The 15,046-nt window shown below is 50.8% G+C and overlaps 6 protein-coding genes across 6 annotated transcripts; 4 read left to right on the top strand and 2 right to left on the bottom strand.

Annotated features, from left to right (window-relative positions):
• Positions 1–60: 60 nt before the first annotated feature.
• P153DRAFT_360258 (uncharacterized protein) lies at positions 61–2,004 on the bottom strand (the record flags this gene model as incomplete). Its single annotated transcript, XM_033666908.1, has 3 exons — positions 61–1,421; positions 1,473–1,528; positions 1,658–2,004. 3 exons carry the CDS (start codon positions 2,002–2,004, stop codon positions 61–63), a joined length of 1,764 nt encoding a protein of 587 aa, XP_033519644.1.
• A 1,715-nt stretch (positions 2,005–3,719) lies between these two features.
• On the top strand, positions 3,720–5,132 carry P153DRAFT_110524 (uncharacterized protein). The gene has a single exon (XM_033661900.1). It carries the CDS (start codon positions 3,782–3,784, stop codon positions 5,033–5,035), a length of 1,254 nt encoding a protein of 417 aa, XP_033519643.1. The 5' UTR covers positions 3,720–3,781; the 3' UTR covers positions 5,036–5,132.
• P153DRAFT_300167 (AAA family ATPase) lies at positions 5,060–6,118 on the top strand (the record flags this gene model as incomplete). Its single annotated transcript, XM_033664315.1, has 3 exons — positions 5,060–5,444; positions 5,505–5,702; positions 5,751–6,118. 3 exons carry the CDS (start codon positions 5,060–5,062, stop codon positions 6,116–6,118), a joined length of 951 nt encoding a protein of 316 aa, XP_033519642.1.
• A 916-nt stretch (positions 6,119–7,034) lies between these two features.
• P153DRAFT_110491 (uncharacterized protein) lies at positions 7,035–7,985 on the top strand. The gene has a single exon (XM_033661899.1). The coding sequence runs from the start codon at positions 7,316–7,318 to the stop codon at positions 7,652–7,654; it is 339 nt and encodes a 112-aa protein (XP_033519641.1). The 5' UTR covers positions 7,035–7,315; the 3' UTR covers positions 7,655–7,985.
• A 174-nt stretch (positions 7,986–8,159) lies between these two features.
• P153DRAFT_299690 (ABC transporter) lies at positions 8,160–12,803 on the top strand (the record flags this gene model as incomplete). Its single annotated transcript, XM_033664294.1, has 8 exons — positions 8,160–8,556; positions 8,615–8,663; positions 8,723–8,811; positions 8,862–9,368; positions 9,420–10,004; positions 10,055–12,294; positions 12,353–12,556; positions 12,609–12,803. The coding sequence occupies 8 exons, from the start codon at positions 8,160–8,162 to the stop codon at positions 12,801–12,803; spliced, it is 4,266 nt and encodes a 1,421-aa protein (XP_033519640.1).
• A 452-nt stretch (positions 12,804–13,255) lies between these two features.
• Positions 13,256–14,835, bottom strand: P153DRAFT_369945 (uncharacterized protein). The gene has a single exon (XM_033668902.1). It carries the CDS (start codon positions 14,786–14,788, stop codon positions 13,550–13,552), a length of 1,239 nt encoding a protein of 412 aa, XP_033519639.1. The 5' UTR covers positions 14,789–14,835; the 3' UTR covers positions 13,256–13,549.
• Between the last annotated feature and the right edge of the window lie 211 nt (positions 14,836–15,046).

Genomic DNA, 15,046 nt, shown 5'->3' with positions numbered 1-15,046 from the left:
ACTCCAAATGTGATGCGAAGCAGACAGCACATGTCCCGAATCACCGACTGTCACCTCCACCTATCCCATATGCAAGCGTGTTGGAGTGATCTTGAGACCATTGACGCCGAAAATGGTCTTGAAGGGCCGACCCTCATCATTGACGTATGAAAAGTGGCGCACCTCCAACGCTTCCTCCAGAGATATTCGGATACCATCATTCTCGTCATACAGCTCCATCGCCGTAGACAGCGCGTGCTGAAACCAAGGAGATGCCTCGTTCCAACCCTTGTATCGTTGATAAACCAGGCCGATAGAGATTAGGACCCAGACCGTACGCTCGTCGTATTCACCGAAAACCCTCGACGCTGTCTCTTCGCAGGTTTGGAACATGTCTCTTGCCTGCATTGTGCGATCTGCAGAGAGAAACGTAGCTACAAGCTCAAGAGCAGTTTCCATGAGACGAAATCGTTTGAACTTCTCTCTTGTTGTTTCGTCCCATGAAAACTGTTGCATGACATCGATGAACGCACTATGCGCATTCTCAAAATCTGTCGATCGCTCGTGGGCTCGTCCTGCCTTGTTACATAGCTTCAGCAGCTCCGCCCAGGCTTTTAGGCGTTGAATAGCAAGTTTGTTGGTATCTAAGCCGCAACGCTCAATAGTTAGACGAAGCAATTGCTGCGTTGTCTCACCTTCGGTGTGTGCATGTGTCCTAACAAGACTAAGACCGTAGTCTAGCTGAGTCGAATCGGAATCTTCGGTTATGGCGCGACTGGCTTCGTGGAGTAGCGTTTCCCGTGGTCTCTGAGAGTGGTTTGTAACACTGCGTGATTTTTCACGCCGTGACTTGTCCCTCTTTGCAAAACCATCGCGGCTTTTATCCGCAATCTCCTTGGCGCGGGCGATGAAGGCTAAGGCGTCGTCTTCTTTGTTCCAGCTGTGCAGGAGCTGGATGATGTCGTTTATGTGTTGTTGAGTGCGACGATCATGAATTCCTGCCTTCTCGATATGGACGCGACAGCTTTGCTCGATGACTTTGTAAGCATCAGTCAATCGATCCGACTCAAAACAAAGCGTTGCAAGTGTAACAACGACTATGTTAGTCTCTTCGTGAGTCGGTCCATGAAGATGCCCGTATCCCTGCACCGCAAGTTTGAGCAGAGTCTCTGCTTGCTCGGTATTGCCGCTGCGAATGTGTTGTCTCGCACTCAGGAACATATTGTGAACATCCGACCGTGTATTGCCATTCCACGTCAATGACAAGGACGTGTCGTTGATCTCAACATCAGACTCCCATGCGTCCGAGTCCGAGCCGGATGAGATTGTCATGACCTCGTCCACATTGGTGTTGCCCTCGTATGGCGTAAGCGCGGTTTCCGGCGAGGTAAGATCAATCTGGGCAGGTGTCTCGTAGACTACACCCATAGGAGTGGTCATGTCTGTGTCAAGTTATAATGTGGTTGACGGAGTATTTACCGCTAAATTCATACTTATAATCTCTGAGGAGTCTTTGCCGGCCCTTTTGACAGTCACCTCAGCACGCTCGCTGTTCCACTTCGTACCACCGAAGGTAAATATAGTGTCTTTCTTGTCGGGCCCTTGCTAACGGTCTTTGTACTGCTTTGGTCTACAACATCGTCAATGTGTATATGGCTTCGTCAACCTCGATACGTACGTTGCTTCAAGGGACTTCTCGCGTCTCATCTTATCTCTAATGTCCTCCAGCTTCATCTTGTCCACGAGATACAGCTTCTTCAGTTCGTCTTGGTGCAAATCCCAAGGGATCGGGTTCTGACGCGTTCGAGGTGCACCAGGCCTTGCCGCTTGAGGTGCCCCAGTTCCGAACACGTAATGTGAAGCAACTACTGGCGCAGGCATAGTAAAGCCGTTTGCTGCTGGTGGTGGCCCAGAACTTGGAACGGGGAATGCGAGGTTTCCATGTTGATAGCTCTGCTCAAACGAAGTCGGGTTGGTCCAAGCATATTGCTCGCTAGGAGCAAAGAAGTTATTCTGATTATCCATCTAAGGATATGGGACGAGTACAGCAAGAGCAAAAAATGTCCAGATAATCAAAGAAACAGCGAGGCTCGGCTGAATTTAACTACTCAATTCAACGAGGCTGAAACAACAGCCAAGCTGATATGCCGTGATGTCGAGCCTATCACGGACCTATCCTGCAGACGCAATCATCATTCGTCAGAATAAAGGGACCTTAAAGAACCGAGAAGTACTAGGTCGTCATTCTTAACAAGGCGTCAGTGGTCTTGCCTGATGAGCTATGCACCAGCAAACATCGGATGATGAACGCGACAGGCATCATTACGATGCCCTGGTGGGTGCAGATGAAGGTTGTGTGCAACAGGCTGATGCGGTGTGAGTGCTTTCACCGGTTGCGCTGTTCGGCATGTGATGTTCTTGCATAGCTTGGTGGCTGATGGTGAGGCTTCACCTGCGGCGCATGTACTTTGTGTTGTGGAGGTAGTTAAAAAGAATAGATAGAAAGTACGTTGTGGGGTTGGCGACCGTGCACAGGGTCCTTATGCCTAGCGAACCCATACGTCACCCTACCACCAAATCTTTCGGACTTCTTTTCTGGAACAACAAAAAGTACTATTGGTCTGTAAGGTACCTGTGTGGTTGCCCGAGACCGCCCAGTGTGGGGCTTTGTTGCCAATTTCTACCCGTTTCGGGTTCGTGTCCCGTTTCCATCGTCCTGGTGCATCCCATTGGCAGCCTTTGAGACTACGAACAGATCCCCTGAAGTCCCAGAGCTGATGAGCGAACCACTCGCCTTCTCAGGTGGTATTGAACAGCATCTGACACGTAAATAGGCCCGTTAGTGTCATTGTTGATACAGACTCCCCAAAGTACAGTACTTTTGAGATATGCAAATTCTTGACATGGCGTTTCTTCATCATGCACAAGGACCATGTTGGAAGCATTCAGGTTGGATGCGTAACAAATGTCAGGTACCTTTGGAGAGTGCCACAATTAGAGAAAGTGCAAATGCTCTCAACCCATGCTCAAATAACAATACATAACATGATAGCAACCGTCGCATATCTAGAACCACACAACGGTCGAGTAGCTTCCCTCCACTTTATCCACAAGCTAAAGTTGTCAAGTTCATCGTATACACTTCCTGGTGTCGATTGAAGTACCTTCGAAAGCAACAAGACTTTACGGCAAGCATGGCTTCTCGACAAAAGACAGCGTACCCCATCGAGAAGAGACCGCAGAGACACGCTGCAGATCATGTAAGTTCATCAGGTACAACCAAGGCTGGACAAGAGCTCACATCTCTCCAGAGCCAAGCCACTTCAATGTCTAATGATTCTCGTGATCAGGCTACCCCCGCCTATCACAGCATCCAGCGTACCTGGTTGCTCCAGATCACCGAGCCGCAATCTGGACAAGGATCGCCTCAGGACGATATGCACGCCCCCATGCTGCAAAAGTGGCTGCAGGAAGATATAAAGGAACAACCATACCATGCTATCGGCGCGATTGCCAGCCAATGTAACGCTAGTAAGAAATAGTGGTGTAGCAGTAGGCCGCGTTAGTGGTCGCACCGTGGTCGGCTAGGCGCGATGGTTCCGTAATAGTCCAACCACGCCAGGCTGAGAAATAGTGAGGCATGGAAGGAAACGCGGGTTCTTGTGTGTCGTAGCGTCCAGTGGCTCAGCTTATAAAAGTCCAGCGCCGTGCCTTCAATTCAGCCTGATCAACATATTCATTTTCCTCAACCGATCAATCAATCTTTTGTAGTTTCGAACATTGCCACTTCCACCCTGTTAACATGGGCAGAGGCAGGTTCACAACCACAGCAAGGCTACTGCCCCAGTACAAAGCTAAAGTCTCGTTCAACTCTACGGCCAAGGGGAAGAGTACCAAGAAATCTCGGCCAAACATCAACGCGAGGCTGAAAGCTGGACGTGAGCATTATAGCGATGAGACTACGTCAACAGCCAGCGAGGAATTATCGAACGGAGAAATGAACGTGGAAGGCCACAGTGTTGATGATGGTGATCAACATGTTAAAACAGAAGTTACAAAAACTGCAAACAAGACTATCGAAGATATAACCGACAAGCAAGAAGAGTCCAAAGAAGAGCAGGATTCTTTCGCATATGTAGGAGTAGGCTTGGATGAGAACGTGGACAGCAACCGAGGCCAACTTTGTGAGTTACACAACTACGACAGCCGTCCAAACTCGAAAGGCGAGCACGTGGTTCTACGTACCGGCTCCAAGTTTACAATCGATGAAGACGGAGAGAAAAGTCCGGAAGCAGCTCTTGTCTTCACTCGATACATCACCAAACACGGCATGATGTACTATACCACGCTGAGAATTAACTCTCCGCTCATTTGCAAAGCCCTGAGAGAGGTCATTGTTAGTTACCCCGAAATCGATATTGATACCTGCAGCAGCACCATCTTGTTCGATAAGCCAAAATGCCTATTCCACTATCGGAACGAGCTAGAGCAATACGCAAAGGCCTCGGATGAACCGTCAATGAAAGAACATGTGGCGTTCTGTCTCAAGTATATGAAGAAGTCCCTCCGAAAGGAGATCTCGATCTTCGATGGCATGATGCAAGGCCAGGTCGCTCAGCCCGGTATCACTTACAAGGAACTTTGGATGGCATTCAGACCTGGTGCACTTGTGTACCGCAAAGGTCAGGATTCGGAGCGCATCTACAAGTTTGTCAGTATGGATGAAGAGAAGGATGACAAGGAACGTGAATTTTGGCACATGAACTTGGAACAGCTGGAGAGCAACGGAAGGGTCTTTGGCCGAACCGAGGAATGCGTCAAAATTGATCATTACGAAGGCTTCAAGCCTCTCAAAGACCTGTTCATCTATCCACTCGAACATGTCGAGGAACTCGATGCCGTCAAAGAAAGATTGATATCGAGAGGCAAAAAGTACGAATCGCTGCACGGTGTCCACTATCGAATGTATGAGGGGAGGTGGCGCGGAACAGCCGGTTGCAAAGGATGTGACGTGACACAGGTAACTGCGACCGTCCTTAGCAAACCGGGTGACTGACCATGGCAGGTGCGGCAAAGAGTCATGATCGATACTCAAGAGTATGACAACAACTTTCGCCCTTGGCAAAAAGGGTTCGTTCTGGGCTCAACCATAGAAATCGAACCTGATGAGAAACCCACGCTGAACGAGGAGCAGTTGCTCATCTGTACTGACACGGTTGCGGGCTTTTCTCTTGTAACCAAGAAATGGGGTTACCTAGATGTCGACCACGTGCGAGAGATCGACTTCAACACTTCTGCGTTTGATATGTTGGCGCTATCAGAAGAAAAGAAGAGCATGGTTGCAGCTCTTGTCAGAAGTGCCAAAGCGAGCTCCGACACATACGATGACCTGATCAAGGGCAAAGGCAAGGGAGTCATCTTCTTGCTTCACGGCCCTGCTGGTGTAGGAAAGACTTTCACAGCTGGTAGAGTGCCTACTTTATCCCTCTACGCAAAATCTATAGACACGCTGACCCTATTTTTAGAGAGCATTGCAGACCTTTCGCAGCGGCCGTTGTACACTTTGAACTGCAGTGACCTGGGTGTTAAAGACGCGGAGATGCGACTCACTGCTGCGCTATCTCTGGCTGTAAAATGGAATGCGGTAGCGCTCATTGACGAAGCAGATGTGTTCATGGCTGAAAGAAGCCTCAATGATCTAGAGAGGAATGAACTGGTATCCGGTCAGTCACCTCAGAGTCACTCATCATGGTCATACTTACAGGCGACAGTACTTTTGCGCGTTCTTGAGTACTTTGAGGGCATACTCTTCCTCACCACTAACCGAGCCGAAACGATTGATCCAGCTTTCAAATCCCAAATCCATTTGAAGATCGCTTATCCGAACCTTTCAACAGAATCGAAACGTCAGCTGTGGTGTGTGTTCATTAAGCAAGGCATGGCTCAACAGCTTCCGGCTTGGGTCGATGACCAGTTTCTTGACAAAGCCGTCGAGTACAACATGAATGGTCGGCAGATCAAAAACGTCGTTCGAGTGGCCTATGCTCTGGCACAAGATAAAAAACGTGATATGTGCCCTGAGGACATCTTCTCGGTGGTGCAGCTGATCAGGTCGTTTGAGGAAGACGTTGATGCGTGATCTGCCGAAAGGTCGAGGTGGATGAGGACGACACTGCTTCATTCTCTTCCTCAGCCTCTCATTCTGTTCAATAAATCAGCATCACAGTTTCGCTACCTTCTCTACGAATACAACAAACATGTGTGCATCTCTCTAGAATGTATAAGATTCCTGTTTTCACGTAACCCTCCTCTCATCCCTCATCCGGGCAAATCTCACCACACTCTCTAACAACACCTGCGCACTAATTGCACAATCGTTTCCCTTACAAAAATCCTTGATCATAGTCCTTACGCTTACAAATCGAAATATGAGGACCCTGCCAGGCTTCTAGGTATAAAATCGAGGGGGAATACAATTGTTGCCCGATGAATGAACTGTGTGATATGGTGTTCATCTAAAGGGCCGTTCCTGTACGAAAGGTTGATGCTGGAAGCTCATCTTGTACTGTGGAGTTGAGGTCGAACAATAGTAAGGGCTAGACCAGCTTGGCCTGTTCGACGCCTCTCTGGAAAACCTAAATGGGGGGAAGTAGCTTGTATGTAAGAAGAATAAAAGCGATGCTTAAAGGTTAGTTAGTAGGCTGATCTTTGAATCGAGTTGGAGTTTGAAAAACAGCTAAAGAATGTTTTCTGGGTATTACAACGCGTAAGTACGATAATGTGGGTAACAAAACAACGATCTTCGCGATATTTTTCTGGAAACAGTGATTGCCCAACAGCATGCAAGATCTCAAGAGCGATGAGCATGAAACAAAAAGACAAAGACCTAGCTTGGACATAACAAAAATAATAATAAACAGTGTTCATTCGTATTGTTGATTGATGTATCAAGTGCACAATGTTGCAATTTGTGTTGTACAGAATATCTTGACTAGCGCCGGAAGGCGGACTTCTCAGATCCCATCTCCCGCTTGATTTCAAACCACGTCCTCCTTTACGCAGGTGGAGCCGCCGTTGAGCTTTTGTCATCGCAGGCTTCATGCGGCGCGGATCTATTCTCAAATCGGACATAGACCTGGTAGATCCCCGTTTCTGACACTGGTAGTCAACGGCATATGCCAGTATACTAAATGCGAACACAACGCGACAGAGCATCCTCTCCCCGACCACGACCGTTGGCATGCTACATACCTGGACACAGTCATCAGCTATCAGCGCAAGTAGTTAGCGTAGGAGAGGTGCGTTGCAAGCTTCCGCTCATGGAACACCTTCTAACATGTCGCAATGCATCGTGAACAACATCTTCTGGTTGTCGATATACGACATTGCCAGAGGAACTTTTTCGAGCAGTGCGACTGAGCCAGCGACCAAGTACAAACCCCCACTTCCCGATCCAGCATGTCTATCCACGAATCTGGGACACATTCCAGAAGCGCCAAGCCTGGAAGGCGGAAATCCTACACCCCGAATACCGATATCTCACTGCACGGTGACGACACTTCTCATTGCCGCAATCTACGCGCGCGGCGCTTTTGGAGATTTTGATAACCGTATCGGGCATAGTAACAGAAAGTCTGGAGCTCCATATGTACAGATGCTAATGGCAAGCGGCTGAGGCTTTTCGCCCTTGTTGTGGCACAACCGTCAGAGGCTTCAGTCATGTCCTCTAGCGTGGACATTCTTAGATCTACGTCAAATCAAAGCCCAAACGATGATGAATTGCCGCAAGCAGAAGCCGCGCTGACTCCATGTCGATCGTTGGGTTGCTGTCTCAGGTACTCGCTCTCCAGTTAACTCCGATAACGTGCTCCAGCTCCGTCGGCCGAATTCACAACGTGTTGTACGAATTCAAGTGGAGTATGCTAGCGAGAGGCTTGATCTCTAGCGATCGCACTAGCAAATGGTCTCCGTACGAGCCGCGCAGAATCCCTTTAGTTAAGTAGATAGCGCCGCGTACTTTTTATCGTTTGTTGTTTTCTTAATACAGATTTTTGTCCTTTCCTTTGCTTCCGTCGAACATTCCTCGTCGCTCAGCGGCGTTCCAAGCCAACGCTGGTTTTCCCCAAAGTTGTCCAGACGTACCACTATAGAGCGAGATAACACTTTCATCGTTAGTCATCATGACTGCTGGTACTGGAGATGTCCTCTTCCGCGCTCTTTCTCGCACATTCTCCGCTGAATCGCGGCGGAAGCAAGAAGAGGAGCAGTGGAGAGATGAGTACCCTAGCGATAGCGACAGCGTCAGGACGAAGGTCGAACCCTGGAGACTTGACGAATCTGTAAAGGAGATGCAACTTAACGACACGGCGGAGAGCAGAAGCCTTGGAGTGACATGGAAGGACCTCACAGTTCAAGTGGTTCCGTCAGATTCGGTGTTGCAAGAGAACGTTTTGAGCCAGTTCAATATCCCGCAACAGATGAAAGAGTCTCGTGCTAAGAAACCGTTGAAGACAATTCTGGATTCCAGCTCTGGATGCGTGAAGCCTGGAGAGATGTTACTTGTACTTGGTCGACCTGGTGAGTGCGGCACGATTCAATAGTGAGGGAATATGTAGTATTTACTGACATCAATAAGGCTCTGGCTGCACTACACTACTGAAGATGCTGGCCAACAAGCGGAAAGGGTAAGCCTTGGCTTTGACAGATTTTAGCCGGTCATTTGCTAACATCTTGCTTCTATCAGATTTGCTCAAATCGATGGAGACGTTCATTTTGGCACCCTTGGCGCTAAGGAAGCACTGCAGCATCGAGGTTACATCGTGATGAATACAGGTACGTGGCTTTGTTTGTATTGACTCTTGATTTGGTTCTCACCTGAATAGAGGAGGAACTGTTTTACCCCACCCTCACAGTTGGGAAGACGATGGACTTCGCTACGCGACTCAACGTTCCGAACAAACTACCAAAGGATGTAGAAAGCCGCGAGAGTTACCGAAAGAAGTTCAAGTCGTTCTTGATGGACTCCATGGGTATATCTCACACTGAGGACACGAAGGTCGGTGACGCGTTCGTCCGTGGTGTCTCTGGTGGAGAGCGAAAGCGAGTCTCAATCATAGAAACGCTGTGCACACGAGCGAGTGTCGTGTGCTGGGACAACTCGACTCGAGGACTGGATGCATCCACCGCTCTTGAGTATACACGAGCTCTACGATCTTTGACAGATGCCATGGGTATCGCCACCGTCGTCACGCTCTATCAGGCCGGTAATGGAATTTATGATCTCTTCGACAAAGTCCTGGTACTTGATGAAGGCAAGCAGATCTTCTATGGCTCTCGAAAGGAGGCGCGTCCATTCATGGAGGCGCAAGGTTTTGTATGTGGTGAAGGAGGTTAGTATTGACTGCATTTGTACTCTTCATCAAGAAGCTAACCCCAATCAGCCAACGTGGCCGACTACCTTACAGGCGTCACAGTTCCCAGCGAGCGACAAATCAATCCCGACTTCGAGTCGCGCTTCCCGCGCACCAACATTGAGCTCGAGCAGGCCTATCGCCAGTCGTCCATAAAATCTACCATGGATCGCGAACTGGACTACCCCACGTCAGATGAAGCTAAGACAAATACTGAAAATTTCACCGAAGCGGTTAGCCTAGACAAGTCCAATCATCTCCAGAAGTCTTCGCCCATGACTGTCTCGTTCGTGGATCAAGTAAAAGCCTGTGTCATTCGTCAATATCAGATCATCTGGGGAGACAAGGCGACGTTCATCATCAAACAGTCCTCGGCATTGGCTCAGGCCATCATATCTGGGTCTCTTTTCTACAATGCGCCAGACAACTCCTCTGGCCTCTTCGTGAAGGGAGGCGCGCTATTCTTGGCTCTTTTGTTCAATTCTCTCATGGCCATGTCCGAGGTCACCGATTCTTTTGCCGGACGTCCGATCTTGGCTAAGCAGAAGAACTTTGCCTTCTTCAACCCTGCTGCCTTCTGCATTGCACAGGTCGCGGCAGATATTCCCATATTATGTAAGTCACTTTGAAGTCAGCACTATTTGTGATTCTAACACTTGCTCTAGTGTTTCAAGTTTCTGCATTCATGGTGGTTCTTTACTGGATGACTGCTCTCAAAGCAACGGCGGCGGCGTTTTTTACTGCCTGGTTCGTGGTATACCTCACGACATTTGTGATGACAGCCTTTTTTCGTATGATCGGAGCGGCATTTTCCACATTCGACTCTGCTTCCAAAGTATCTGGCTTTGCTATTACCGCCTCCATTCTATACATTGGGTACCAAATTCCGAAGCCATCAATGCACCCCTGGTTCGTCTGGATTTTCTGGATCAACCCCATGGCATACGGGTTTGAGTCACTGATGGCAAACGAGTTTAAAGACACGGTCATTCCATGTGCCAACGCCAACCTGATACCGAACTACCTACCCCAGTACCAGAACCTTGCAAACCAAGCTTGCTCCGGAGTAGGAGGTGCTACTCCAGGCGCCACCTCGGTGACTGGCGAAGCTTACCTTGCTAGCCTGTCTTACTCACCTTCCAACATCTGGCGCAACGTCGGTATCCTTTTCGCGTGGTGGTTCCTCTTTGTGGGGCTTACTATATACAACACGCAGCGCTGGGACGATGCCGCTGGCTCCACTGGAGCGCTCCTGATTCCTCGCGAGAACTACAAGAAGGTCCCGCTGCTTGCAGAGGATGAGGAGGCACAAACTACCGAGAAGACTCAGCGAGGCTTCGCAGCTGATGAAAGTGATGCTACTAACACACCCGAGGAGAACACTGGGGCTAACCTCGTGCGCAACACGTCCGTCTTCACTTGGAGGAACCTATCGTATGTTGTTAAGACGCCTTCGGGAGATCGCACCCTGCTCGACAAAGTCAGCGGCTATGTGAAGCCAGGCATGCTCGGCGCACTCATGGGATCCTCTGGAGCCGGCAAAACAACACTGCTTGATGTCCTGGCGCAACGAAAAACCGACGGTACCATTCATGGCGAAATTCTTGTCGATGGTCGCCCACTTCCTGTGTCATTCCAACGATCTGCCGGGTACTGTGAGCAACTCGATGTACATGAGCCTTTCGCCACCGTTCGGGAAGCGCTCGAGTTTTCAGCCTTACTCCGCCAAAGTCGCGATACGCCCCGTGAAGAGAAGCTTGCTTATGTCAACACAATCATTGATCTTCTGGAGCTGCACGATCTGGAGCATACTCTTATTGGCAGGGTGGGTGCCGGCCTCAGCGTCGAGCAACGCAAGCGTGTCACGATTGGTGTTGAGCTGGTATCAAAACCATCCATCCTCATCTTTCTCGACGAGCCAACATCTGGTCTCGATGGCCAGGCAGCTTTCAACACTGTCCGTTTCCTCCGGAAACTCGCCGACGTTGGCCAGGCCGTACTCGTAACTATCCACCAACCGTCTGCCCAGCTCTTTGCCCAATTCGACACACTACTGCTACTCGCGCGTGGAGGAAAGACCGTCTACTTCGGCGACATAGGCGACCAAGCCTCCACCATCAAAGAATACTTCGGCCGCAACGGTGAACAATGCCCACCAGGTGCAAACCCCGCAGAACACATGATCGACGTCGTCACCGCAACCCAAGGCAAAGACTGGCACCAAGTCTGGCTCGACTCCCCCGAAGCCGCACAAATGACTCAAGACCTCGACCACCTCATCTCCGACGCCGCCGGCAAGGAACCAGGCACAAAGGACGACGGCCACGAATTCGCCACCCCTATTGGCACCCAAATCAGACTCGTAACGCAGCGCATGAACGTCAGCCTCTTCCGCAACACAGACTACGTCAACAACAAACTCGCCCTCCACACCGGCATAGGCCTGTTTGTCGGCTTCTCCTTCTGGCAGCTCGGCACCTCCGTCGCAGACCAGCAGCTCGTCCTCTTCGCTATCTTCAACTACATCTTCGTCGCGCCCGGTGTAATGGCCCAGCTGCAACCCCTTTTCATCGACCGCCGCGACATCTACGAGACGCGCGAGAAGAAGTCAAAGATGTACTCCTGGTACGCCTTCACCACAGGTCTAATCGTCTCGGAGATCCCCTACCTTATCCTCGGAGCAGTGCTGTACTTCCTGTGCTCCTACTACACACAAAGCTTCCCCAGCGCGTCAGACAAAGCAGGCGCATCCTTCTTCGTCATGCTCGTCTACCAATTCATATACACCGGCATCGGGCAGTTCGTCGCCGCATACGCGCCAAACGCCGTATTCGCCTCGCTGATAAACCCAATACTCATCGGCACCATGGCGTCGTTCTGCGGCGTTCTGGTACCATATGATCAGGTACGTACCACTACCTCAACACTGATAAAGAACAACCCCACTAACAGTGATTCTGCAGATAACAGCCTTCTGGCGCTACTGGCTCTACTGGCTAAATCCCTTCACTTACCTCATGGGCAGCCTGCTCGTCTTCGCAGACTACGATTGGCCCGTACACTGCACCGACGCGGAACTCGCGCGCTTTTCGCCCCCCGCGGGTCAGACATGTGCGCAGTACCTCGATGCGTGGCTGAGTGGGCCGGGGGCGAGGAATAATTTAATCGTAAGTTCCATGCCCCCTTCTTAGTGATGAAAATGGCTAATGTTAGTAATAGAACCCGGACGCGACGACTGATTGTAGAGTGTGCCAGTACCGCGTTGGCAGCGATTACTTGTACACGCTGAATCTGAAGGAGTATTACTATGGGTGGCGGGATGCGGCGATTTGTGTTATCTTTGCGTTGTCGAGTTATGCGATGGTGTTTTTGCTTATGAAGCTTAGGACCAAGGCGAGTAAGAAGGCGGAGTAATGTGCAAGGGCTGGCTTGGCGAGTTCTTTTCTTTTCTTGTTTTGGATCTGTTCATCGATAACTTTTGTTGTAATGTTGGGGTGGGGTTTGATGGCTTTTGGTTTTGATATCCTATAGATCGTAGAATTTTCTAGGGTGTTTCTGTTGGCTTGGTGGATGGTAGATGAGTATATGTTGATAGAAGCGTGTGTTCATGACTCTGCCTGAGGAAGTCGTACTGGATACGAGATATAGCCATGCCGATGTGATAGAGGACAGACAGTCCGCCGACATCGTCAGACTTATATACAAAGGATATAATTGGCTCGTGCGGCATGTCTGCATACCAAGTGAGTCCTTCCTCAGCTCAGCTTTTTCCTGCCCTCCATGCACCAGCGTGTGAGTTTGTGCGGTGTCGAAGAGTCGGGGTTGAATCTGCAAACACACCAACACGCCCAAACCATAGCAATGGATAGAAAAAAATGTAGATTTGAATTCGAATATGTATGCACTAACCCCTCCCATTGCTCAAGGCACCCGAGCAAAGCCCCAAAAAACGCCTTGAAATAGCGCGACATGCCACCACGTCGCGCGACGGTAGATCTATCCGCATCCAGAAAAGAAGACGAGATCATAGACGCGAAAGCTACGCTGTAAGAAAAGCGCAGAGACTAATCGATCCATCCTGGACTTTCTCAACGCCAGTCGTCCTGCTCGAAGAAGTAGATAATCCCACCTCCTTGTACCTTGAAACCGAATCCCAAACTCTAGGCGAAAATCGACATCCCAGACGGTCTAGCATCTCCCGTCAGTGCACCTGCAAGATCCCCGTCGAAAGCGAGTGATGCAGCGCTAGAAGGCACACCCTTGTTTACAACGACTTCCTCGACCACGACGTCCTGGACAAAGACTTGCTCGTCTACCGCGGGAGAAGACGCTTCCGGAGCAGAGAGCACATCGCCCCCAAGCTCCTCCTCTGAAACATCGTCTTCGGTGTCATCTGGCTGCAGAAGTTCGGCGGGGATGATTTCCTCCTGGATGTCTTCATCATCATCGCCGTCGACGTCGGAAGTTTCGTTTTGCTCTTGATCTTGCTCCGCGGTGAGAGAGGGGCTGCCTAGTTCTTCCTCCTGCTCGCTGGAAGCCATGGCATTCCCATCTTCCTCGACCGGCGCGTCAACCTCAGCCTCGCCTTCCTCCTCAGAAGCAGCAGCATCGGGAATCTCAGCGTCGTATAACCCCTGAATGAACAGCTTGACCTGCTTGGAGAACTTATCCGGGACTTCCAGGGCCGTGTACCCGCGGCGCTTGCGTGGGGCAGGCGCAGCCTTCGCCTTTACTGCCAATGCCTTGCGCGCAGTCGTATTCGCAACCGCCTTCTTAGGCTCCGCAACTTTCGCCGGACGGCCGCGCTTCTTTGCTGGCTGCGGCGCTGCCTCCACCTTCTGAGCAGCAGGAACACGCGTGCGCAGCTTGGAGCGCAGGCGCGGGTTTATGCGCGGCGGCGGGGCAGCGGTCTTCGCCTGTTTGGCCACGGGCTTGGAGCGCGGCGACGTGCGCTTCGAGACGCGCGGGGAGCCAGCGACGCGGTTTAGATCAAGGGTTGCAGCATTCTTGGCCGGACGACCGCGCTTCTTAGGCGTGACGGGCACTTGTTCCGCTGCTGCTTGCGTCTGCGCCTTTCCTGGACGTCCGCGCTTCTTGGGCGCTGCATCGTTGGTAGCAGGAACTTCGTCGACGGCAGGTGCTGCTGCGGTGGCTTTGGCGGGACGACCGCGTTTGGGCGTATTTTCAACCACAGGCGCGCTTTCCTCAGCTGTGACTTTGGCAGGACGACCGCGTTTGCGAGGCGACTCAGCTGCGACTTCCAGCGCGTCGACTTTTGATGGGCGACCGCGTTTCTTGGGCGTTGCCGACGCGTCGACGGCCGGAGCTGCGGGCGGGGACGCGAGTTTCTTGGGGCGTCCGCGTCCGCGAGGCGTGTTTGCTTGGTTCTTGGGCGGCATTGTGTCGTGTGTGTGATGGAGTAGGCGAGGGGGGTTGCGCGAGGGGCAGAAGTGAGTGAGGTGAGAGAGGAGTGGGGAGGTTGGGGACCCTCTGTGTGTATGTACCCTTGCTAGCGTGAATGCGGCGCGGGCTCGAAATAGGAACGCCTTCACCTTCCCTTCCAATTGTACGCGTGCAATTGCTATGTTTTTTTGTTTTTGCCTTTACATTACGTGCTTTTTGATTTACCACTCCTTCATTTGCCGACTTGTCTAGTT

Source organism: Dothidotthia symphoricarpi, assembly GCF_010015815.1.
Source record: "Dothidotthia symphoricarpi CBS 119687 unplaced genomic scaffold P153scaffold_20, whole genome shotgun sequence".
In the NCBI taxonomy this organism is placed as follows: Eukaryota; Fungi; Ascomycota; class Dothideomycetes; order Pleosporales; family Dothidotthiaceae; genus Dothidotthia; species Dothidotthia symphoricarpi.
This window is presented reverse-complemented; position numbering and strand designations above follow the sequence as displayed.

Coding starts and splice junctions, on each gene's coding strand:
- P153DRAFT_110491 (XM_033661899.1), top strand. CDS start 7,316: ATGTCGCAATGCATCGTGAACAACATCTTCTGGTTGTCGATATACGAC.
- P153DRAFT_110524 (XM_033661900.1), top strand. CDS start 3,782: ATGGGCAGAGGCAGGTTCACAACCACAGCAAGGCTACTGCCCCAGTAC.
- P153DRAFT_369945 (XM_033668902.1), bottom strand. CDS start 14,788: ATGCCGCCCAAGAACCAAGCAAACACGCCTCGCGGACGCGGACGCCCC.